Genomic DNA, 25,548 nt, shown 5'->3' with positions numbered 1-25,548 from the left:
AATGCGTTTGCACTTCGCCCTAGCAGGGCAATGCCCTCCGCCGCCAGCCCTTTCTTAGAGGACAAGATAACCCCTGACTCAGTTAGCAGCGACTTCCTTTTTGCTGATCTCAGAGGCTTCTAGGACTTTGAAGGAGGGGAGGGGAAGGCTCCCTGGGGAGGCTATATATATATAAGCACATGTTTCCTCCTAGCTGCCCTGGTAAAGGCCAGAGGGCAGCTGGAGTGCTCGCAGGGAACCACGCCCCTTGTCCCAGCCCCGCCCCTCCTGCCCCCAGCTTTGAGCTCTGAGCTGCCTCCTCTGCTCTCCAGGACATGGCAGCCCCCATGACCATGGCAACCGGCCTCCTGCTCATGGTCCTGTGCACCTACTGCATTGTCCTTACAGGTAAGAACTCTGACCCCACCCTGGGTCGCTCACACAGGACAGCCGTCCCAAGGGCATGGCTGGAATGGCACAGCAGAGGATGGAGGACTGAGCAGCCTGGGTCTGGAGGGGACTGCTGAGAAGGGGGCAGCCCAGTGGCTGGACTGGAGGGGTTTAGTGCAGGGGATGGGCTCCATGTTGAAGCCCAGAGTCTAGAGCAGGCTGGTAAAGAAATTGGCTCTTCTCTCTCCTGTCTTTTAGGCTCCATGATCATCCCCTCTTCCTGCTGCTTAGCCTTCATTTCCAAGAGAATTCCTGAGAGACGAGTGATAAACTACCAGCTGTCCAACAGGAGTGTCTGCCCCAAGGCAGGAGTGATGTAAGAAACTACTCCTCCTCGGCCACCTGGCAGGAGTGGGGCAGGGAGACGTGAGCCTTCAGGATCACTGAGGGCCCTGCTCTGTGACCCTAGGGAGGTCACCTCACCTCTCTGAGCCTCAACTTCCTCATCCATAAGATTAGGAAGAGGATTCAGAGTCAATAATCATGTACTGAGCACCAAATATATACGAGGCACCATTCGGGGCATATAACATTCCCTTATCTCACCCTCTCAGCCATTCTATGAGCCAGGATTGATTATTCTCATTTTACACGAGGCGATTAAGGCTCAGACAGGTGGCCTATTCAAGGTCACTTAGGACTCCAAATAACTTCAGAGTTACAAGACAGCAAATGTAAGCTCACTGCGCAAACAGTGGCATGCCCTAGAAATGTGGTCTTTTCTTAACCCAGAAGGTAGCATTTATAATGCAGAATCATTTACTTTTAGTGAATTGTTTAAACTTGTTAACACTTGTTTACATTTTTTTACCTTATAGCATTTATGCAATGGTTTACCGAATTCATGGAATTATTTTCATCAGTATGGAAATTAATTAAAACTTTGAATCTTAATTTTGTCTGCATCTTTGAGAAAAAAAAATTAATTATTAACTGTAATTTTCCCCACTGGCTCCAGACCCAGCTCCACAGCCTGGCATCCACCGCTCGGAGCTGGCTTGGAAAATGGCATCCCACTGCCCACTCCCAGCTCTGGCATCCTTATTGGCCACGCTTCCTTGCACACTGTGTGAACTGGAGGCCTTTTTTCTTCGGGGTTTTCAGTGCATCTTCTCTCCCCCCTGTGAGTAGACATTGTGTCTCTCTCTTCAGACCCAGTGTTATCTAAAGGCAGGACTGGGCCTCCCCCATATGACAAGGAGGTTACTGAACATGAACATGAGGTTATTGAAACAAAGAGATGCAGACGCACAGAAAGGAGACATCGTGTCAGGAACCTGCCAGGAGGCTGGGACAGCAGCGTGTCCTCTGGGCTTCCACACGACCTCCTCAGAAAGTGAAGGGATCCAGACCCCCTGCCAGACCTCACGTGTGCCCTGTCACTCTTCCCGCAGCTTCACCACCAGGAAGGGCCAGAGGTTCTGTGGCAACCCCAAGTTGCTGTGGGTCCAGAGGTACATGAAGAACTTGGATGCCAAGCAGAAGAAAGCCTCCAGTAGGACCAGAGTGATGGGTGCCAAAGTCGCTGTCCAGAGGCACCCTGCCAACAGCACCTTCATCTAACCCCTGCCCGGCCCCCAGCCCTGAGCTTGGGCCTGGGTCTCACCTCCTAAAAGGCTGCTTGGGGCCTGGTGAGCCAGCGGTGGCAGGCAAAGGGCTAATGGTCCTGTTTCCTAGCATCATTCTCAGGGGATGTGTCTAGTCTATTAAAAGAACCCAAGGCAGGGGAGGCCTGCTCCTGGGGGCTGAATGAGGGCTCCAAGCATCCCGGGCCTCTTGCCTTTCCTGAGCTGGGAGAGAAGGTCCCGGAGGAGGGCCATGGAGGTCCTTTGTCCTCCCCCTGAGCTGGGGCGGGCACTTCCCTGACTTCTGGGTTCCGTCAGAGCCCAAGCGCATGAGTCCTACCCTGCAGACAGACTCTGCTTGTACCTTAGCCTGCAGCCGTCTTCTATGGGCCCTCTGGTCTTGCAGTGGGGCCTACGGGCTGTCTGTCTATCTGTCTGGGGATGGGTGACCTCTCAACACCCACAGCTCTCCATTACAGTGGGGATGCTCCTGGCCTGTCCCACCTACAGCCTCCCAGGTGAAGAAAAACCCAACAAAAGCATAGGGCTCTTTGCTGCGCTCACTGCCAGACCCTGGCCCTCCTGGCACACCTCTCGTGGGATACGACTCATAAAGTTTTTTCAGGAACTCATTGGTTTTTGTAATGAAATGCACCTGGAGGACCTGGATGAGGGGCCAGCCTGGGGAGCTGAATTCCTTTGTGAAGATATGGGTTTAAGGAGATGTTTTGCTTCATGGCACAGTGTGTTCCATGCTACTTTGGGGACAAAGGCCGTCTCTGCCTTTAAGGCTGGTCTTTCCCCACATTTTGGTGAGGGGAAGATGGGGTGGGAGCTGAGGGGGGAGGATCCCAGCTTTTTTTTTTTTTCTATACTATGTGATTTGTATGTCGAGTGTAGATGGACACACTTGCTGTTCTCTAAGAACAATCTAAGTAAAATGTGCTTTCTCCTTCGAAGGTGGTCGTGTCTTGCCTGTCCTCATCTCCCTTGGGTGGCAGAGTTGGGGTGTCAACAGTGGAGTGCGTGCCCCAGAAATCACCCTGAGTTGCCCATCCGAGGCTGGGGGGGGGGGGAATGAAGACAGCCTGAGCACAGGGTATCCCAGGAGTGGTCTTGGCCTGCCCTTGGGAGTCCTGTTATGAACCCTGAAGAACATACATGCATAGCTGGATTCAGTTAAATTTGGAAAAAATTTTGACAGAACGTATTATTGCACAAGGAGCTGTTTAGGCATCAAAAGACTATTAAATTAGAAAAGGTGGTTGGCCTCCGGCTTCAAAGGATTAGGGAGAAAAATAACACACTCACAAATCAAAAGCAGTGTGGGTTTAACACCAGTCCTGACTGAGAAGCCGCATGACCTTGAAATATGTTACTTAACCTCTCTGAGCCTCACTTTCCCTCATCTGTAAAATACGGATAAGGAAACCTTCCAATTTTGTTTGGGTTTTCCCCAGAAGCACTCCCTGAAAACAAAGATTTGGGTTCAGATATTATATTTGGGAGGTACAGGAAACAACACCAGGAAAATGAGGAGGTAATACAAGGGAAGGAAATAAGAGTGTGTTATCACTTCCAATAAGAGTGTTATCAAGCAGAGGGGAATTAGAGCTCCAGCCACTGGGCAGTGGTGTGAGACCCACCCCTCAGAATTACACCCCCTCCATTAGTCATTGTCAGCTGCGGGGAGGGTCGGTCTTACTGCAGGTGGGAGCAGGGCAGCCTTCCACGGTTCAAAACAAGCCTTCAGGTACAGAGAGTCTGCAGAGCACAAGAAAGGCCTGGCAGCAGACTATTAAGGTTCTTTTAACTCGATACAAAGCAGAATCAAGGGTAGCGTTAAAAACAAGAGAGGACATTCTGATGGGGGAAGAGAGCCTGCAGAAATCCTCGGCCCAGAGCTGGCCTCCGAACGGCGATTGAGCTTTCACTCTCTAAAGAACAGTGTTTCTTCTTCTTCTTCTTTTTAAAAAGTCTTTGCTTCCTTTTTTTTTTTTTTTTTGGCCGTGCCATGCAGCTGTGAGGGATCTCAGTTCCCCACCCTCACCCCCGAACAGTTCCCAAGCAGTGGAAGCACAGAGTCCTAACCCCTAGACCACCAGGGAACTCCCACAGAGTGTTTTTCTAAGGATGGAAGAGAGCTGGTGTCTTCAGGTGAGAGACGGAACTACAAACAGACATTGGTCAGACTGTAGGTGACAACAGAACTCTGACGCACAGCCTCCGCAGCAAAAACCCCAGAATCATGAGATTGGTCAGTGACTGCCAGCTTCCTAATTGTCCCCTTTCTCCAACTCAGAACCAACCAGAGATGGCCAAACATACTCCCGAATCAATCACAGAAGATGTCTGCTTCTAGTTATCCCGCCTCCAGCTTCCCGGGCCAACAGCCTCCATTCAAGATATACCTGTGCTTTCCCTCTGGTCCTCTCTGAAGCTCTCCCACTCCCCGGAGGCCTGTGAGTGTCTGCCAAACACAGGTGATGCGCCTGATTCCCTTGCTAGGCAAGCGCTAAATAAACTACCTTTGCTGGTTCCCATCTGAGGGTTCTCATTTATTTCATCAGGGAAGCTGTAAACTCTGGTACAGTTGCAGCCATGCAGCCATGGAAGGATTGAAGCAGGCAGTGGCGAGGAGGGGAGAGCCTCCAAGAGTGTGCAAAGCTGGAACCCTGTCCTTCTTCTGGCAGGTGTGTCTCCTGGGCCAGCCTCTTTGGAGGACCGTCTGGTAGCATATGTTAAAATGCTAGACACACATACTGGGACTTCCCTGGTGGCGCAGTGTTTAAGAATCCGCCTGCCAATGCAGAGGACACGGGTTCGAGCCCCAGTCCGGGAGGATCCCACATGCCGCGGAGCAGCTAAGCCCGCGAGCCACAACTACTGAGCCCGCACACCACAACTACTGAAGCCTGCGCGCCTAGAGCCCGTGCTCCGCAATAAGAGAAGCCACCGCAGTGAGAAGCCTGCGCACCGCAAGAGTAGCCCCCCGCTCGCTACAACTAGAGAAAAGCCCGCGCACAGCAACAAAGACCCAACACAGCCAAAATAAATAAATACATACATACATACACACACACGCCATTGACCCAGCAATTCCACCTCCAGAAATATGTCCTACACGTTTGCACAGAGGTTCATGTACAAGGATGCAGGCAGCACTATTTGTGGTTATAGAAAACTAGCAACAACCTAATTGCCAATTCATAGGGGCCTCAGCAAAGATATATTTTTAAGTGAAAAAAAACAAGGTGCACAAGGACATGCACTGTATGATCCTATTCATGTAAAAAAAAATACACGTATGCTTAGCAACTTGATGGATGCAAACTATCAAAGTTGTGTTGACTGAAAAAAATGCACAACGTGAGAGTTGCGAGTTACGTTTTACAAACTTAATGAGGGGCAAAATGAGGACTATAGTCCAGGAGACGGCATTTCAGATAGCTCTGAGAAACTGCTCCAGAGAGGTAGGGGGGAAGATGAGTATAGATGTGAGTTTGGTGAAGGGGGAGTACATGCAACCAAGCACATATTTTTTGCAGAAGGTTGCTGCTAGTCACGAGGAGCGGACGTCACCATGAAGGATTTTAGTGCTTTTCTAGATACGAGGAGATGCAAGAGTTGGGCTCATAAAGTCTTCTCCCGAAAATATCTAACTATCTAAAGACATGTTCTGCCAGTTCTTCCCAGAGCACAGAGGGCCTCATTCCTGATCTCCACCCTGAGCTCCTTTCAGGGGGTGTCAATGGTCAGCAGCTGCAGCAGCTCATAATTTGATCCTTGTAGAGGTAGAGGGCAAGGGCCAATTTGTAGGTGACAGGTGGTTGCCTTAGGCAAGTCATGCTGGGAGTCAGGGAGAGAGAAGATACATCTTTATCAGTACTTTTCTGGGGTGTTTAAACTTCTTGCTATGTGCATTTATCCCTTTTGTAATAAAAACTAGTGTACAGAAGCTGTCGATGCGTTGCCTGTGCACCTTTCCCTTGGACTGTTATCTTTCATCATGCTCCTGACTTCTTCCAACAGCCAGGAGGATCTGCGTCTCTGTGCCTGGGTGCTTCGGCCCGAAGGCTGCTCTGCTGGGTCAGGCCAGAAGTGCCAGGGAATGAACAGCCCCCGGGCAGCCCTCAACCAACAGCTAATTAAAGTGAGTGTCTAACCACCATCCCAGGTCCCTAACTCTCTGGTCGGAATAGCTCTAGGGAGTGTGTTCTCCGCTCTCTGCCAATCGTTGCCCTGTTTCCCAATCAGTCACTGGCTTGACAACACACGCTCCTGGCTGCCTGCCCTTCTCGCCGGTGTCTCTGCCTCTCCTGAATAAACTACATACTCCCAAACCCTTGTCCCAGGGTTTGTATTTGGGAGAATACAAACCAAGTCAACTAGTTTAGATGACAAATAAATAAATAAAGGAGAAATGACTTGGTCTAGGAAGTCAGATGGACCTGAATTTGATCCCAGCCTCCTCGGTTTCTGGCTGTGTGGTGCTGGAAGAAGCTAACTGAGCTCTCGGGCCTCAGTTTCCACATCTGTAAAATGAGCATAATGGAAGTACCTATTTCATGGGTCGGCTGTAAGTATTAAACAGGCAATTAATGCATGGGAAGCATTTAGCTGAATGCCTGGCACATGGTATACAGGCTGTGGGCAGCCTCAAGTTTAGGCAGGAGGCAGAGAAGCTGAAGCTGGCCTTGCTGTGGCCAGGGCACCCAGCTAATACTTCTATGGCCACTCCAGTGGCTCTGTGCCCCCTGCTTCCTCCTGTCTCATTTCTCTGGTGGCCATTAAATGCCTCTGGAGAAAGGAGGCACTGACTGGAGTGCTGATCATGGAGCGCCTGAACTGTCCACCAGAAGTCCTGGCCTGCCTTGGCCCGGCCTTGCTTTGGGATGCGAGCCTTGGCCGTGGATGGCCAGTCTGTGTGTGGGGAGGTGACATCTCCCGCCCTGGCTCTGGGCGGACCACCAGCACAATGGCAATGCACTGAGTCCCCCACAGTCTTTCTCAAGCTACCTTGAGATGTTCTGGAGATGGAGGGGTGCCGGAAGCTGCTGTGGTCAGGGAGGGACCGGGCTTAGTTTGTGGCCACGTTAAGACAAAGTTGGTCTGTGTTTGGGAGAATACTCCACCCCGGACAAAACCTGTCCTATGACTCACTGAAACTGAGTTAATTCAGCTCTGCTCTAGCCCACGGCTGACATATCAAAAAGTACAATCATAATCCAAGGGTGGAAGAGGAAGCAAGCACAGGTGAGCCCTTGAGTCCAAGGGGTGGGAGGAGGAACAGAGAAGACCCACAGAACAGCAGTTCTCAACCCTAGCGGCGCTTTAGAATCAGAATCTGACTTAAAATGCAGATTCCTGGGCCCTGCCCCATACGTGATGACTCTGCTGGGGTGGGGCCCAGAAATCTGCATTCTTGAAGAAGTTGCCCCAGTTGGCGCAGCCACTATCGAAAACTGTATGGAGTGGGCTTTCCTGGTGGCGCAGTTGTTGAGGGTCCGCCTGCCGATGCAGGGGACACGGGTTCGTGTCCCGGTCTGGGAGGATCCCGCGTGTCGCGGAGCGGCTGGGCCTGTGCGTCTGGAGCCTGTGCTCCGCAACGGGAGAGGCCACGGCAGTGAGAGGCCCGCGTACCGCAAAACAAACAAACAAACAAAAAATTGTATGCAGCTTTCTCAAAAACGTAGAAACAGAACTGCCATACGATCCAGGAATCCCACTTCTGGGTATTTATCAGAAGGAAATGAATACACTTAGTTGAAAAGATATCTGCACCCTGATGTTCATCGCAGCGTTATTTAAAACAGCCAAGACATGGAAGCAGCCTAAGTGTCCACTGGAGGATGAATGGACAAAGAAGAAAATACACACACACACACATATACACACAGTGGAATGTTACTCAGCCATAAAAAAGAATGAACCCTTGCCATTTGCGACAACATGGATGGACCTTGAGGGCATTGTGCTGAGCGAAATAAGATAGACAGAGAAAGACAAATGCCATCTGATCTCATTTATATGTGGAATCTAAAACACAATAAAACCCCAGACTCATAGATACAGAGAACAGATTGGTGGTTGCCAGAGGCGGGGGCTAGGGGTTGGGCAAAACGGGTGAAGGGGGTCAAAGTTACAAATTTCCAGTTATAAGATGAACAAGCCCTGGAGATATAACATACAGCATCGTGACTGTAGTTAACAATACTGTATTGTATATTTGAAAGTTGCTAAGACAGTAGATCTTAAAAGTTCTGCTCACAAGAAAACAAAATTTGTAACTATGTGGTGATGGATGTTAACTTGTGGCAATAATTTCAGTGTATACGTATATCAACTTATTGTGTCGTACACCTAAAATGAATACGTTATACGTCAATTATATCGCAATTTTTTAAAAAAAGTAGTCCAGGTTATTGTCACGGCCAGCCAGGTTGACAGACTTTATCTCCCACTCTGGCAGACAAGGGACCGGGGAGGAGAAGGGACCTTTGGCTTCATCTGGCACAGGAGGTCCAGTTGAGAAGTGCTGAGCTGGGTTAAGTGACTCAGAACCCCTGCTTGGGGGCAGGGGCAGCTGATGAGCAGAGTCTGGTCTCAGCCACCTCTCCTTCCAGGTGGCAGCTGGAGCGGCAAAATAATGTTGGGGTCATGATAAAGTCTTTTTTTTTAATTGAGGTATAGTTTATGTACAATATTATATAAGTTTCAAGTGTACAACATGGTGATTCACTTTTTAAAGGTTATATTCCATTTATAGTTATTTTAAAATGTTGGTTAGGGGCTTCCCTGGTGGCGCAGTGGTTGAGAGTCCGCCTGCCTATGCAGGGGACACGGGTTCGTGCCCCGGTCTGGGAAGATCCCACATGCCGCGGAGCGGCTGTGCCCGTGAGCCATGGCCGCTGAGCCTGTGTGTCTGGAGCCTGTGCTCCACAACAGGAGAGGCCACAACAGTGAGAGGCCCGCGTACCGCAAAGAAGATAAAATAAAAAATAATTATTTAAAAAAAATTTAAAATAATAGAAAGAAGAGAGCAACCAAACCAAAAGACAAATCCACCCATGATAACAAGCGCTAAAAACTATACTAAAAAAAAAAAAAAAGGACAGACAGAACCCTAGGACAATGGTAAAAGCAAAGCTCTACAGACAAAATCACACACAGAAGCATACACATACACACTCACAAAAAGAGGAAAAGGGGAAAACATATACATATCGTTGCTCCCAAAGTCCATCTCCTCAATTTGGGATGATTCGTTATCTATTCATGTATTCTACAGATGCAGGGTACATCAAGTTGATTGTGGAGCTTTAATCCGCTGCTTCTGAGGCTGCTGGGAGAGATTTCCCTTTCTCTTCTTTGTTCTCACAGCTCCCGGGGTTCAGTTTTGGATGTGGCCCCGCCTCTGCGTGTAGTTCGCCGGAGGGCGTCTGTTCTTCGCTCAGACAAGACGGGGTTAAAGGAGCCGCTGATTCGGGGGCTCTGGCTCACTGAGGCCGGGGGGAGGGAGGGGCACGGCGTGCGGGGCGGGCCTGCGGCTGCAGAGGCACACGAGACGTTGCACCAACCTGAGGCGCGCCGTGCGTTCTCCCGGGGAAGTTGTCCCTGGGTCCCGGGACCCTGGCGGTGGCGGGCTGCACAGGGTCCCCGGAAGGGGGGTGTGGAGAGTGACCTGTGCTCGCACACAGGCTTCTTGGTGGCGGCAGCAGCAGCCTTAGCGTCTCATGCCCGGCTCTGGGGTCCGCGCTTTTAGCCGCGGCTCGCGCCGTCTCTGGAGCTCCTTTAAGCAGCGCTCTGAATCCCCTCTCCTCGCGCACCAGGAAACAAAGAGGGAAGAAAAAGTCTCTTGCCTCTTTGGTAGGTCCAGACTTTTCCCCGGACTCCCTCCCGGCTAGCCGTGGTGCACTAACCCCCTGCAGGCTGTGTTCACGCCGCCAACCCCAGTCCTCTCCCGGCGCTCCGACCAAAGCCCGAGCCTCAGCTCGCAGCCCCGCCCGCCCCGGCGGGTGAGCAGACAAGCCTCTCGGGCTGGTGAGTGCCGGTCGGCCCTGATCCTCTGTGAGGGAATCTCCCCGCTTTGCCCTCCACACCCCTGTGGCTGCGCTCTCCTCCGCGGCTTCGAAGCTCCCCCCTCCGCCTCCCGCAGTCTCCGCCCGCGAAGGGGCTTCCTAGTGTGTGGAAACCTTTCCTCCTTCACAGCTCCTTCCCACTGGTGCAGGTCCCGTCCCTATCCTTTTGTCTCTGTTTATTCTTTTTCTTTTGCCCTACCCAGGTACGTGGGGGGGTTTCTTGCCTTTTGGGAGGTCTGAGGTGTTCTGCCAGCGTTCAGTAGGTGTTCTGTAGGAGTTTTTCCACGTGTAGATGTATTTCTGATGTATTTGTGGGGAGGAAGGTGACCTCCACGTCTTACTCTTCTGCCATCTTGAAGCTCCTCCCCAGGAGCTTCATTCCTGAACATCCATTGTGTGGTCAGGCTGCTCTATGCTCCTGTCCTGAGACTGTCCAGACCTCAACAAGAGATAAACAATGTTTAGAAAACCAAGAAAGGGGACTTCCCTGGTGGTCCAGTGGTTAGGACTCCGTGCTCCGAATGCGGGGGCACAGGTTCGATCCCTCGTCAGGGAACTAGCATCCTACATGCCATGCGGCAAAAAACAGAAAAAACTCTGGCCAAGAGCCAGGAATCTATCTGGAATAACTAAGGTCAATTCTCTAGAATTCTTATTTCCTCTGCTTTTGCTTTTCAAACAATCAAGCATTGCCTCAGACCATCACACTGGCTGGGAGACTCTCAAGGGTGTGCTGACTCCTCCCCTTCCCGCCCCATGACACCTCCTCACTTTCCAATCTCCTTTTCAGGGGTGTCAGGTTGCTTCCCCTCTGTAGTACAAAAGAGCTGCTTTTGTGCTTTACGGTAAAATTCTCTGGAATTATCTTCAGGGACCACTCAGCCCCATAAAAGAGGGTACTGCTGAGACAGGAGGAATTAGGAAGAAGGCTGTGAAGGACCCAGCTTGTAGCACCATGAAGAACTTCCCCACGGCTTTCCCTCTTTTCCTGGTTTTTATCCTGAGTGTCCATCTTGGAGCTGCTGCACGTACGGCGCTGTCCAACTCCCTTCCCAGGCTGATTAGGGATGGAAGCAAAGGGACATCTCCAAGCTCCTTTCTCTCCCTGTTTATTTAGGTGGCAGTGATGTGGCTAAGTTCTGCTGCTTTCAATACACCCACAAGATCCCTCCCTGGAGGTGGGTGAGTAACTATGAATTCACCAGGAACAGCTGCTCCCAGCAGGCTGTGATGTGAGTATTTCTCCTTTGGGCTTTTAGGGTCCCTTACCATTCATGCTGTTGGATGGATTCTGGGAAGACCCCCACAGTGCCAGGATGAGCCTCAAGATGGGAACCCAGTGACTTGGGTTATCACCTTATCTCAGGCTTTAAGAAGCGTAACCCTGAGCTTGGTTTCCTGGCTTGCAGACCATGAGCTGGGCGCCTGCCAGGCACTGTGCTAAGTGCTGGGTATAAAAGAATAAACAGCCCTTACAGACCTTATATCTAGCATAAGAAAGAGGGCATTAAAAGACATTTGCACAAAATAATCAAGATTGTGATGAGTGCTTGAAAAAGACAGCGGGAGAGAGAGCAGGAGGGAGCATATTGTAGCGCAGGCAAAACTTTCTCTCTACCCTCTTAGGGGCTCCAGCTGGGCTTTAGAATTAAATCGACATAAGACATTAACAAGAGGAAAACATATAGCTTTTTACACGCACACAGGAGCCCCACAGGAAGATGAAGACCCAAAGAAGTGGCAAAAGCTACATGCTTTTTATATAAAACCTGCGTGCTTTTGAACAAGGAAGGAACTGTGGAGAAGTAATTAAAATATATGGGCGTGGGGAAAGCTAACGACTGATAAGAGTTATCTTCACAAGGTCTGTTTTTACAGAGTTCACTTGGCCTTGACTCTATCTCTGGTGCTAAGAATATTTCTTTCCTCCTGGTACGAGGAGGACATTTTTCACATGGGAGTTTCATCTCCTGCTTTCAGGGAAAAAGGGGAGGTCAGAATGCTCTTCTTGCTCCCTGCTGGGGTTTTTTTGTTTTGTTCTGTTTCATTGGGGTTTTTTTTAGTGTCTTTCGTTCAAAATAATCCTCACGTCAAAGTGGCATATTTGGGGGCGGCATATTCGGCCACCCTTCATCATAGTCACAGGAGGACCTAACTTAGTGTTGGGAGGGTCTCCTGGAGGGAGTGACATTTACACTGAGACCCCCCAAGGCTAAGCGGGAGTGGCCCAGGTGAAGGGGGCAGGCAGGAGCATGGTGGAGGGGAGAAGGATGAACATGTTACTGACTAGGCAGACAGGTAGACAGGAGGCATGTCATGCCAAGCTCATCGGTAGCAGGAGAGATGACACACACCTAGAAGGCTCCCTGGCAGGACTAAATGAGGTTAACATATGCAAAGAATTTAGCGCTGAGCCTGCACACAGTAAACATTCAGCAACTGGAAGCGATCTTTAAGTGCAAATACGCAATCAGGGGACCTTGGGTTCCTGAGCATGAGAGAACGGTGCGGAAAGGGAAAACGGGCTCCAGGGACAAAGCTGAATGTTATCATTTTGAGACAGTTAAGGATGGGAAAGAAGCACTCAAGTGCCTAGATATGGAGGGGGATGCTCCAGGGCTCAGGATGTCCTGGGTCTTCTCCTTTGTGTCTTGATTGGCTTTCTGGAGTTTTAAAGACACCAACACTTAACCAACAGCTGGCAAAGAGCCCTGAGCTGAGCTCAAAGCAGTAGCTCTTTCATTTTATAAGCTGTGTGACCTTGGGCAAGTCAAGTTTCCTCATTTGTAGAAGGAAGATGAGGGGCCTGTCTCAGTCAACTGTTGCTGCGTAACCAACCACCCAAAGCTTAGTGGCTTGATCCAACAATGGTCATCTTCTTATCTCTCGCGGTTTCCATGGGTCTGGAATTCCAGAAAGGCTTGGCTGCAAGGTTCTGGAAAGGCGTCTCTTGTGTGGTTGCAGACAGATGGTGCTGGAGCTGGAACAGCTCAGGGGGCTGGAGGCATCTCCCTCCAGGGCCCCTCTGTGTGGTCTCTCTGTTGGGCTAGTTCGGGCTTCCTCATACTATGGTGAGCTGGGGTGGTAGGACTCCTTATGAGGAAGTCCACAGCTCCTGTGTAAGTGCTCAGTGAACCAGGCAGAAGTTCTACAACCTTCTATGACTTAGCTACCAAATCACATAGCATCACTTTTGCCATTCTCTATTAGTCAACCAGTCCTTAAGACTGGCCTAAATTCAAGGGGAGGGGACATAGGCTCCCATCTCTCAATGGGAGCAATGTCACATGGATGTTCAAACACCCACAGAGCCCTTCCTTTCTCTTATTTCCCCATCCTTTTGGCTCTTCTCCCCTGCTCCAGGTTAGAGCACCCCCTGACCTAGGCTCTTGTCACTTCCGAGTACTCTCAGGGAGTAAAGGCTGGAAGCCATTCAGGGACATCAACCACAACCCCCAGTCTTAATGAGCTCACAGTGTGGTAAGGAAGGCAGGAATCGTATCCACATAAGCAGCCGTGGCTAACAACCCATGATAATGTGATTAAGAATTGAGTGGCACAATACACAAGAGGTTCCTTTGCGGGGCAATACAGATGTTATAAAATTGATCATGGTGACGGTTGCATCATCTATTGATATACTAAAACCAATGAATTATGATTATACACTTTAAGTGGGCAAATTAGTGACTTATATCCCAACAAAACTGTTATATTAAAACGAAAGAAAAAAAAAAACGAAAGAGTTAAGAGGCACGGTGCAGATTACTTGCTTCAGACCAGAGCTGTTGTTACATCTTTCCTGGTGAAGGTGGGCCAGGAAGTGTGGTTTCCAGTGGAAAACAGGATAGCAGAGAAGAGGGAGGTCAAGGGCCAGAAGAGGGAGCAGGGACAGTGTGACAGGGGTACAGCAAAGCGAGCAAGAAGATTGGGCGGGGCTGCCCCTCCCTTTCCATCCCTTTCCGGGAGACAAAAGTTTTTAGCATTGACTGTCAGCATCTCTTTTCCATAGATTCACCACCAAAAGAGGCCAGAAACTCTGTGCAACACCGAAGGAAGCATGGGTGCGAAAATACATGTCTTTACTAAGAGCCCGGCAACAACCGTGACCGCCGAATTCTCAGTCCAAAACGCCTGGATCCTGCTCTGTTCTTGGCTTTGCCCCCCTTGGTGGAGCCTGAAGAATTTCTCCAACAGAAGGCTGCATGGGTCTGGTGGGGAGGACAGGATATTTCTCACCAGCCTTTTTTTTTTTTTTAATAAAGATTTCATTTGCTCAATAAACATTCTAATTCAATAAAAACTGAGTTTTCTTCAAAGAAAATAAAGCAGTCGATATTTGCAGCTGACGGCCTGGCAAGTCTCCAATCCCTGAACTGACCCTGGTATTGAATTCTGCCTTATGTTTTTGTTTGGGCAAAAAAAGCAGGGACAATGTTAATATATTTTGGCAAAATGCCCATGAAATGTCTTAACATTATTTAGAGAGATAAGTTTATGTTGTATGGGAAATTAAACTCTGTGCAACACCTCATAGCCTCATAGCCTGTTGGTGCGGGGCATAGGAAATGCATCCATATTGGGCAGTGTTTTCTCATAAGGCATTAATTAATAAGCATGAATATTGTCTACCTACCAATCCTAAGATGCCTATGTCTATATAGCCTAAAGAACTTAAAAAAAATAATTATAGCTTCACCAGAAGTTGCAAAAACAATACAAGGAAGTCAGGGGTACCTTTTACCCAGTTTTCCCCAATAGTCACATCTTACCTAATTACAGTACAATACCACACCTAGGAAATCGACATTGGTATAAAATGTCTGTATCGTTCTGTTACTTTATCGCGCGTAGATTAGTGTAGCCATCATTACAACCAAGATACAGATCTTTTCCGTCAGCACAAAGATCTCACCAGTGTTCTCTCTCTTCGGTCACATCTCCCCTCCCCCACCATCCTTAACCCTTAGCAACCACTAATCTATTCTTCTCCATAATTTTGTCATTTCGAGAAGGTTATATAAACAATCATATCATATCATACGTGACCTTTTGAGATTGTTTTTTTTTTTAACTTCACACAATGCTCTTGAGATACATCCAAGTTGTTGTGGGTTTCAATAGTTTATTCTTTTTTACTGTTAACTAGTATTCCATGGAGTGCCACACTGCAGTTTATTGAACCACTACCCTCCTGTAGGTTTTCATTTTGGGGCTATTACAAATAAAGCTAAGAACAGTCATGCACACAGATGTTTTCGAGTGGACATAGGTTTTCATTTCTCTGAGATAAACGCCCAGGCATGCAATTAATTGCTGGGGGTCATAAATTAAATGTATGTTTCGTTTTTTTTTTAAAGAAACTGCCAAGCTATTTTCCAGGGTCACTGTGTCATTTGACCTTTCCACGAGTAATGTATGTTTCCACCAGTTTTCTGTGCATCTGGGCTAGCATTTGCTATTATCACTTGTTTTTCATTTTAGCTGTTCTAATAGGTGTGTAGTGATATTGTAACCGAAAGTGGGATCCGGCTGCTCATCGCTCAAAAGCCAATAAAGAGGCCAAGTTGGTGGAAAGGAAAGTTTGCTTTATTTTGGATGCTGGCAACGGGGGTGGGGGAGGGCGGATGCCTGTCCAAAGGCCGACTCCCCCCACTGACAATCAGGGAGCAAGAGCTTTTATAGGCAGAGGGAGGGGGCTACGTGCAGAAACAGCACAGTCAGCTCTGACGGTCATCTTGAAATTAATCATGAAGAGGTCTGCCCAGCACCATCTTGATTGTTTTAAGTACAGTTAGTCTTCAGTTCCAGGGTTGGTTTTTTCCCATTTCCTTGAGGCCAGTTCTCGGAACTGTGTGTGGCAGCTTACCGTCAGGGCTACAGTCTGGTCATCACATAGTTAACTTCTTCCACCTGGTGTGGGTTTCAGTATCTATAAGACAGCTTACAGGATATGGCTCAGAATATTATCTGTAGCCTGTGGGGAGGAACTAAAGGTCCTTGACTATACTTAGTGACTAAACTATTATTATTTGGTCTCCTTTGACTGTTTTCCTTTGTTTCTGCATTTTCTCATTTCTCTGATTAAACTTATTCTTTGGCTAAAGTTTTTCCACAGACAAAAGGCAGGCTGAGGACATGGGGAGGCAAGGACCATGGGACCCTGCTCCATTTCAAACTCTCATTGTGGTCTTAATTTTCACTTCCTGAATGGCTATCACTATGCAATGTCTTTTCATGTGCTTATTTGCCATCCATATATCCTCTTTGGTGAAAAGTTTCTTGTGTTTTTTCTCTACTTTCTAATTAGAGTGCTTGTTTTCACTGTTGAGGTTTTTAAATTTTATTTTATTTATTTATTTTTTATACAGCAGGTTCTTGTTAGTTATCTATTTTACACATATTAGTGTATATATGTCAATCCCAATCTCCCAATTCATCCCACCACCACCACCCCCATCCCCCTGCCGCTTTCCCCCCTTGGCGTCCATACATTTGTTCTCTACATCTGTGTCTCTATTTCTGTCCTGCAGACCAGTTCATCTGTACCATTTTTCTAGGTTCCACATATATGCATTAATATACGATATTTGTTTTTCTCTTTCTGACTTCCTTCACTCTGTATGACACTCTCTAAATCCATCCACGTCTCTACAAATGACCCAATTTCATTCCTTTTTATGGCTGAGTAATATTCCATTGTATATATGTACCACATCTTCTTTATCCATTCATCTGTCAATGGGCATTTAGGTTGTTTCCATGACCTGGCTATTGTAAATAGCACTGTTGAATTTTCATATGAGTCCTTTATCAGATAGATTCCAGATATGAGTCCTTTGTCAGATACGTGGTTTGCTGTCTTTTCTTCTTAACAGCATCTTTCACAGAGTTAAAGATTTAATTTTTTTTTTTTTTTGGCCACACGGCGCAGCATGCAGGATCCCCGACCAGGGATCAAACTCGTGCCCCCTGCAGTGGAATTGGGGAGTCTTAACCGCTGTACTGCCAGGTAAGCCTCAAAGATTTAATTTTGATGAAGTCTAATTTATTGATTTTTTCCTTTTATGGAGAATGATTTTGGTGTCATCCCGAAGAACTCCTCACCAAGCCCTAGGTCCCAAACATTTTTTTTCTATGTTTTCTCCTTAAAGTTTTATAGTTTTACATTTATATTTGAACTTAGGGTGGATTGGGTGTTAGTTTTTATATAGGTGTGAGGTTTAGGTCAAGGTTGACTGGTTGGTTGGTTGGTTGATTGATTTACGTACCTACCTACCTACCAACTCAATTGCTCCAGCACCGTTTAATGAAAAGACTCTTCTTCCCCCATTGAATTGCTTTTGCCCTTCAGTTCTTGTGTGGAGCTATATCTGGGCTCTATGTTCTGTCTCATCTGTTTCATAAATACAATCAATTTAAAAAAATTTTTTTGAGATTAATTTACACACCATAAAATTCACCATTTAGAAGTGTACAATTCAGTGATTTTTAGTATAGTCACAAAGTACTGCAACCATCATCGCTACTAATTCCAGAATACTTTCATCACTTCCCTAAAGAAACCCCATACCTGTTAGTATTCACTCCCTAACAGCCCTGGCAACCTCTTCCCCCACGCCCACCCCCAGCCCTGGCAGCCACTAATCTACTTCTGTCTCTATAGATTTTCCTATTCTGAACATTTCATATAAATGGGATCATACAATGTGTGGCCTTTTGCATCTGGCTTCTTTCACTTGGCATAATCTTTTCAAGTTTCATTCCTGTTGTAGCATATATCAGTATTTTGTTCCTTTTTATGGCTGAATAATATTCCATTGCATGGATATACCACATTTTGTTTATCCATTCATTAGTTGAAGGACATTTGGTCTGTTTCCACTTTTTTGGCTATTATGAATGATGGTGTACAAATTTTTATGAACACATATTTTCATTTCTCTTGGGTATACGTGTACAGATGAAACTGTTGGGTATATGGTAACTCTATGTTTAACTTTTTGAGAAACTGTAGAACTGCTTTCCACAGCAGCTGCATCAATTTACATTCCCACCATCAATGTATGAGGATTCTAATTTCTCCATATCCTTGCCAACCCTTGTCTGTCCTTTTGATGTTAGCCATCCTAGTAAATGGAAATTGGTATCTCATTGTGGTTTTGATTTGTATGTCCCTTATGACTAATGATGTTGAGCATCTTTTCATGTGCTTATTGGCCCTTTGTATATCTTTGGAGAAATGTCTATTCAAATCCTTTGACTCTATCTTTTCATTGTTGAGTTGTAAGAGGTATTTATATATTCTAAATACTGGAACCTTATTAGATATTAGAACTTCTAAGCAGACAGTTGTGTCAACTGCAGACAGGGGCAGTTTTGTTTCCTTCTTTTTGATCTGTATGCCTTTTATTTCCTTTTCTTGACTTCTTGCATTAGCTAGAACTTCAAGTACTTTGTTGAATAAGAGTGGTGAGAGTAGACATCCTTGCTTTGTTCCCAACCTCAGGGAGAAAGCAATCTTTCACCGTTAAGGATGATGTTAGTTCTAGTTGTTTAGGTTTTTTTTTTGCTCATAATTGAGAAAGTTCCCCACTATGCCTATTTTTGAGAGTTTTTATCATGAATGAGTCTTCAGTTTTGTCAAATGCTTTTTTGGATTAACACGATTATGTGATTTTTCTCTTTTAGTCTGTTAATATGATGGATTACGTTGATTGATTTTCAAATATTGAGCCAGTCTTGCATCCCTGGAAGAAACCTCACTTGTTATGGTGTATATATTGTTGAATTCTATTTGAAAGATTTTGTTAAGGATTTCTGTGTCTATAGTCACGAGAGATATTGATCTGTAGTCCCCTCTCTCTCTCTGTACTGTCTGTTTGGTTTTGGTATTATAGTAGTTCTAGATAAAATTAATTGGGAAGTGCTTCTTCCATTTCTACTTTCTATGAGAGATTGTGTAGAATTGACATTTATTCCTCTTTAAATGCTTGGCAGAATTCTCCAATGAAAACATCTGGGCCTGGAGATTTCTTTTTTTAGGAGTTTTAAATTACAAACTCAATTTCCTTAATAGTTGCAGGGCTATTCAAATTATCTATTTCATATTGTTGTTTAGATGTGATAGTTTGTATTTTTTGAGGAACTGGTTCATTTCATCTTTGTCAAATTCGTACGTGTGGATGTTCTACACGTAGATGTTCCAAGTGTTCTTTTATTAACCTTTTGAAGTCTGCAGGGTCTATAGTGGTTTCCTCCATGTCATCCCTGAATTTTGTAATTTGCATTTTCTCTCTTTTTTTCTTTGTCATTCTTGCTAGAGGTTTGTCAACTGCATTGACCTTTTCAAAGAATCAGCTTTTGGTTTCTTTTATTTTCTCTATGTTTTTCTGTTTTCAATCTTCATTGATTTCTACTTCTTATAATTTCTTCCCTTTTGTTTGCTTTGGGGTTATTCCTTGATTTTTCTAATATCTTAAGGTAGTAGCTTAGGTGATTGATCTGAGTCTGTTTCTTTTTCCTAATGTCAGCATTTAGTGCTATAAGTTTTCCTCTTAGCTCTGCTTTAGCTGTGTCTCACACATTTTAATATGTTGTAGTTTCACTCAATATATTTTTTAAATTTCCCTTGAGACTTCCTCTTTGGACCATGGATTATTTTAAGTCTGTTGTTTAGTATCCAAGTATTTGTTCCAAGTGTTTGTTATCCTTCTGTTATTAGTTTCTAGTTTTATTCCAGTGTGGTCAGAGAACACGCTCTGTATGATTTCAATTCTTTTTGATCTGAGGTTTGTTTTATGGCTCAGAATATGAGTGTATCTTTCAATTGTGACATATTTACTGATGTTCTTAGCTCTCTACCGGACTGTAGGCTCCTAGAGGTCAGGAGTTAAGTGTAAATATCTTTGCAGAAGTGAAGGACTCAGCAAACATTTGTGGACTATGCCGCGAACGTTGCCAGACACACTTTGCCTAGGCTCCAGTAACAGTGGTTTATACACAGGAAAAGGGCAAGACGTGCAAGCCTGCAAGACTTTTGTCTGTAGTTCCACACAGCTACCAGCAGATGACAACAGTCACTTACCATCTTTCCAAGACTCTTGTTACCTCTTCCCTGCCAAGGGGCCAATTTGCACAGAAGTCCATTCTATGAGTCTTTACTGAGGATCTACCTGAGATCCAGGGTCACACACAGGCACTGGAGGAGGAAGGCAAAGGATATGAGAAAAGGAAGACTTGGCTCAGTCTTCAGAGGGTACAGTTCAGGGATTGGGGGTCTAGGGAGAGTGGGAAGGAAATGCACACAAAACAATTAAGATCCCCTACAAGATACGGGACCTGTGGGAGCTTGAGTGGAGACACAATCTCCTTGGGCCTCAGTTTCTTCATTCGTAAAATCAGAAGGTTGGAATAGATGCTAAAAGAGAGATCACCATGTGCAGACCTAGCTCTGCAAGGTTTCGTGAAGGAGACTGGGGCTGGGTCCAGAAAGATGGGCAGAGTTTGGTAAGGGAGAGGCAATTGTAGAAATAAACAGCTTTGTCCATACTGCACCTGGTTCTTCCCATTCAGTCCTTTCTTCTTCTCAGCCACTTTCACAGGCTCTGTGCTAGACACTCTGCTAGGTGCTGGGGGCCCTGAGGCGGGGGAGGGGTGACATGTAAAAGTGGCAAAGACTTTCCCTGTTTCCTAGGAGTTCATGGTCTAACGGAGAACTGACATGCCAACAAATATTTACAGTGAAATTTGTACAGTGCCATGCGATAAGAGCTGTCAAAATAGCTAACGTTGATATGCCTATCGCCTTATCGTTTAAAAAACACGTCTAGAGTATTCCTCAATCCTGTGAGGTGAGGAAGACAAGGATTCCCATTTTCAGGGAAGCAGAGGTAGAAACATGAAGTACTGGGGTTGAGGTCACACTTCTGGGAGTGGTGGAACGCAGGCTATCACCAGTTCCTCCAGATTCATATCCTGTGGTTTTGTGTACTTCCTCATGCTGCAAGAAGACCCCGCTGGTCAGCTACAAAATCGGAAATCTTGGCTCTCAGACCAGAACATCAGAAAACTCCTCCTTTACTCTTTACTAATTAGGGAACAAACAAACCTCTTGGTCCCCTGAGGGAAATCCTGGGCTACTTGGGTAGCATATGCTCCCAGAGTGACTGCCAGGGGCTGGTGTCCTTGCCCTGTCCCATGGTTACTGGCTCTCCAGGGACTCTCAAACTCATCCCAGGCTGCTGGGAATCTCATGAGACACTTGCCCCTCCCTGCTGAGCCCCTGACATCAGCAGTGAGTCACTCAGGCTCCAGTTCCCTGGAGATCCCTATGGTTGATGCCCCCAAAGAGACTTCCAGAAGGCCTCTCAGGGTCCCTTCAACTCTGAACTTTTAAGTCTCAAAATCTCAGGTTTTAGAGTTAGTCCTGAGTTTCAGCTCAGGACTGAGTTAGTACTGGTTTCAGCTCAGTCACTCCATCTTTGGGGACCTTTAATTTGTAATTTAGTTTTTAAATTTATAATAATCCCTCTCATTTGCATGTAATTTTAAAACTGATAACATGTTCCCACATCCTCATGATTGTTTTTCATTCTTTACAACTCTGTTAGGAAATTTTTCCCTCTAATTTAGAGATAAGAAAATCTAAGGCTCCCCAAATTTATAACTAGCTCAAGTGGCAGAGCTTGAATTCAACAGATACTTGACTTATGCAATCAGTAAATATTTATTACGAACCACTGGATGACCAGGTGCTATTTGAGAATATGGAGGCCAACAAATTATGCTCCCTAGCCTGTGGCAATCATGTTCTAGCAAAAAAGATAGACACAGTAATATATTATTATGTGGCAATGTAATAAGTGCTACAGTAGAATGTTGAGGAAGGTAAGAACAGTGATTGGGTAGCTTCTATATGCTAAGCCCTGCATAAAGGGCTTGGTCACAACTTCCTTTGAGATCAGTCAGGACAAATTAAGTTATGCTCCAGAACAGATAAGCCCAAATCTCAGTTTATGTCCCACTCATACATGTCCCACTCTAACATGGGTGGGCAAGAAGCTTTGCTCACATGGTCACTCAGGGATCCAGGCCAACTGAGGTTCCATCTTGACAATGCTTTTGTGATTGCAACGACAGGATAAAAGGAACTCTGAACCAGCAGCTAAATGTTGTGGCCCATAGTGACACCTGTCCATTCACGGTACAGATCCCCCTACAAGACCTCAGTCAACCATAAGGGGGCCTGGAAGTTGTCTTCCTTGTGCCCAGAAAGAAAGAAAGAAAATATTGGTGGGTACTAAAGTCAAATAGGGAGAGCACTGCAGCATCTATAGCATACCATCCGCTCTATCAGATTCTGATTCTATGGGAACTCTTCTACAACTCTGTAAGGTTCAGGTAACTGATAGACACGTGAATTCTGTTCCATCTGACAGAAGTTCAATTAAGCGCACTCTCTCTTTGTGGAAAAACCAGTTTGCCTCTATTTGCATATTCATTTCAATATTCTTGATCTGTAAAGGTGTCTGTTTCTCAGATTCTCTTTTGAACCAGTCATAACATCTGCCTGGTTCCCTTATTATGAGTAAAATAAAATCTTTACCGTGTGTTCATTTTTATACCTGTATGAAGCCACGATTTTGCCTTTTTCTGAAAATTATCTTTCAATAATATACTTTAGAGATGAGAAAAGAGGTTCAGAGAGGTTAAGAAACTTGCCCAAAGTCACCAGCTAAACACGTGGCAGAGGTGGGAATTCCTATCCCTTCTGTCTATCCTCAGAGCCAGGACATGGCAGGAGGTAGGGTTCATTCACTATCAGGATTGAAGAAGACTGGTGTTTACGCTGCGTCTTGACAAGCAGGGAAGAGCACATGCAGAAACATCGGGAGCTGGGAAGGGCAGGGTGTGTTTGGAGAACACACAGAGCACCACAGTGGCAGGTTGCAGGGGAGCAGAAAGCGTAGGCTGGAATTGTGAAAAGACTCAAACACCCAGGGCAGCTCTGGACTCGACTGTGTGAACAACAGGGAGCATTTTGCGGATTTTAAGTAGGAGAGTAAATGATCAAATCTGTATTTTAGGAAATCGTGTCTGACATTTGTATGGAGAACAGGCTGGGTACACGATCAAAAGCAGGGATGTACCCGTGTTCATAACAGTATCATTCACAATAGCCAAAAGGTGGAAATGACCCAGATGCCCATCACCACTGAATGGATACCCAAAATGTGGAATATACATGCAACAGAATATTATTCAGCCTTAAAAGGGACACATGCTGATACATGCCACAACATGGAGAAGCATTATGCCAAATGAAAGAAGCCAGACAGAAAAGGATATTGTATGATTGACTTATATAAGGTACCTAGAAGAGGCAAATTCGTAGAGATGGAAAGTAGAAGAGAGGTTACTGAGGACCAGGAGGGAGGAGTAGTGAGTTATTATTTAATGGTTCAGAGTTTCTGTTTGGCTTGATGGAAAAGTTCTGGAAATAGATAGTGGTGGTGGTCACATGACATTGTGAAGTTACTTAATGCCCCTGAATTGTACCCTTAAAAATGGTTAAAATGATACATTTTATGTTATGTCTATTTTACCACAATGAAAAATAGTTTTTTAAAAATGGTGGGGAGGGGACTTCCCTGGTGGCGCAGTGGTTAAGAATCCACCTGCCAATGCAGGGGACACGGGTTCGAGCCCTGGTCCAGGAAGATCCCACATGCCGCAGAGCAAGCAAGCTCGTGTGCCGCAACTACTGAGACTGCGCTCGAGAGCCCATGAGCCACAACTACTGAGCCCTCATGCCACAACTACTGAAGCCCGTGCGCCTAGAGCCCGTGCTCCGCAACAAGAGAAGCCACTGCAAGGAGAAGCCCATGCACCACAAGGAAGAGTAGCCCCTGCTCTCCACAACTAGAGAAAGCCCACGCGCAGCAGTGAAGACCCAATGCAGCCAAAAATAAATAAATAAATTTATTAAAAAAAAAATGGTGGGGAGACTGCTACAGAGTCCACGTGAGAAATGCCGAGGGCCCCTGTTCCCACCTGGATCCTCTTCAAGGCTCACATGCTTTGATTCTATTCTAAAATTGTCTGCTTCTGTTATGCTACTACTATGAATTATCTAATACATCTTTTTTTAACATCTTTATTGGAGTATAATTGCTTTACAATGGTGTGTTAGTTTCTGCTTTATAGCAAATTGAATCAGTTATACAAATACATATGTCCCCATATCTCTTCCTTCTTGCATCTCCCTCCCTCCCACCCTCCCTATCCCACCCCTCTAGGTGGTCACAAAACACAGAGCTGATCTCCCTGTGCTATGCGGCTGCTTCCCACTAGCTATCTATTTTACATTTGGTAGTGTTTATACATCCATATATACACTACCACTCTCACTTTGTCCCAGCTTACCCTTCCCCCTCCCCACGTCCTCAAGTCCATTCTCTAGTAGGTCTGCGTCTTTATTCCCATTCTGCACCTAGGTTCTTCATTACCTTTTTTTTTTTTTTTTTAGATTCCATATATGTGTGTTAGCATACAGTATTTGTTTTTCTCTTTCTGACTTACTTCACTCTGTATGACAGTCTCTAGGTCCATCCACCTCACTACAAATAACCCAGTTTTGTTCCTTTTTATGGCTGAGTAATATTCCATTGTATATATGTGCCACATCTTCTTTATCCATTCATCTGTTGATGGACACTTAGGTTTCTTCTATGTCCTGGCTACTGTAAATAGAGCTACAATGAACATTGTGTTACATGAGTCTTTTTGAATTATGGTTTTCTCAGGGTATATGCCCAGTAGTGGGATTGCTGGGTTGTATGGTAGTTCTATTTTTAGTTTTTTAAGGAACTTCCATGCTGTTCTCCATAGTGGCTGTATCAATTTTCATTCCCACCAACAGTGCAAGAGGGTTCCGTTTTCTCCACACCCTCTCCAGCATTTACTGTTTCTAGATTTTTTGATGATGACCATTCTGACCGGTGTGAGATGATATCTCATTGTAGTTTTGATTTGCATTTCTCTAATGATTAATGATGTTGAGCATTCTTTCATGTGTCTGTTGGCAATCTGTATGTCTTCTTTGGAGAAATGTCTATTTAGGTCTTCTGCCCATTTTTGGATAGGGTTGTTTGTTATTTTGATACTGAGCTGCATGAGCTGCTTGTAAATTTTGGAGGTTAATCCTTTGTCAGCTGCTTCATTTGCAAATATTTTCTCCCATTCTAAGGGTTGTCTTTTCATCTTGTTTATGGTTTCCTTTGCTGTGCAAAAGCTTTGAAGTTTCATTAGGTCCCATTTGTTTATTTTTGTTTTTATTTCCATTTCTCTAGGAGGTGGGAAAAAAAGGATCTTGCTGTGATTTATGTCACGGAGTGTTCTGCCTGTGCTTTCCTCTAAGAGTTTGATGGTGTCTGGCCTTACATTTAGGTCTTTAATCCATTTTGAGCTTA

At 45.8% G+C, this 25,548-nt stretch overlaps 2 protein-coding genes across 2 annotated transcripts; both read left to right on the top strand.

The window, feature by feature from the left end:
- Positions 1-314: 314 nt before the first annotated feature.
- CCL24 (C-C motif chemokine ligand 24) lies at positions 315-1,992 on the top strand (the record flags this gene model as incomplete). The annotated part of the gene is made up of 3 exons (XM_079945483.1): positions 315-387; positions 628-745; positions 1,824-1,992. The coding sequence occupies 3 exons, from the start codon at positions 315-317 to the stop codon at positions 1,990-1,992; spliced, it is 360 nt and encodes a 119-aa protein (XP_079801609.1).
- An 8,934-nt stretch (positions 1,993-10,926) lies between these two features.
- On the top strand, positions 10,927-14,574 carry CCL26 (C-C motif chemokine ligand 26). Its single transcript, XM_079945154.1, has 3 exons — positions 10,927-11,103; positions 11,193-11,307; positions 14,088-14,574. The coding sequence occupies exons 1-3, from the start codon at positions 11,031-11,033 to the stop codon at positions 14,182-14,184; spliced, it is 285 nt and encodes a 94-aa protein (XP_079801280.1). The 5' UTR covers positions 10,927-11,030; the 3' UTR covers positions 14,185-14,574.
- The last annotated feature ends 10,974 nt before the right edge of the window (positions 14,575-25,548 follow it).

This window comes from Stenella coeruleoalba (assembly GCF_951394435.1).
Source record: "Stenella coeruleoalba genome assembly, chromosome: 15".
NCBI classification, from domain to species: domain Eukaryota; kingdom Metazoa; phylum Chordata; class Mammalia; order Artiodactyla; family Delphinidae; genus Stenella; species Stenella coeruleoalba.
The sequence above is the reverse complement of the archived record's forward strand: the minus strand, read 5'-3'. Positions and strand labels throughout refer to the sequence as shown.

Coding starts and splice junctions, on each gene's coding strand:
- CCL26 (XM_079945154.1), top strand. CDS start 11,031: ATGAAGAACTTCCCCACGGCTTTCCCTCTTTTCCTGGTTTTTATCCTG. Junction 11,104..11,192: donor CCATCTTGGAGCTGCTGCAC/GTACGGCGCTGT, acceptor CTGTTTATTTAG/GTGGCAGTGATGTGGCTAAG. Junction 11,308..14,087: donor TGCTCCCAGCAGGCTGTGAT/GTGAGTATTTCT, acceptor TCTTTTCCATAG/ATTCACCACCAAAAGAGGCC.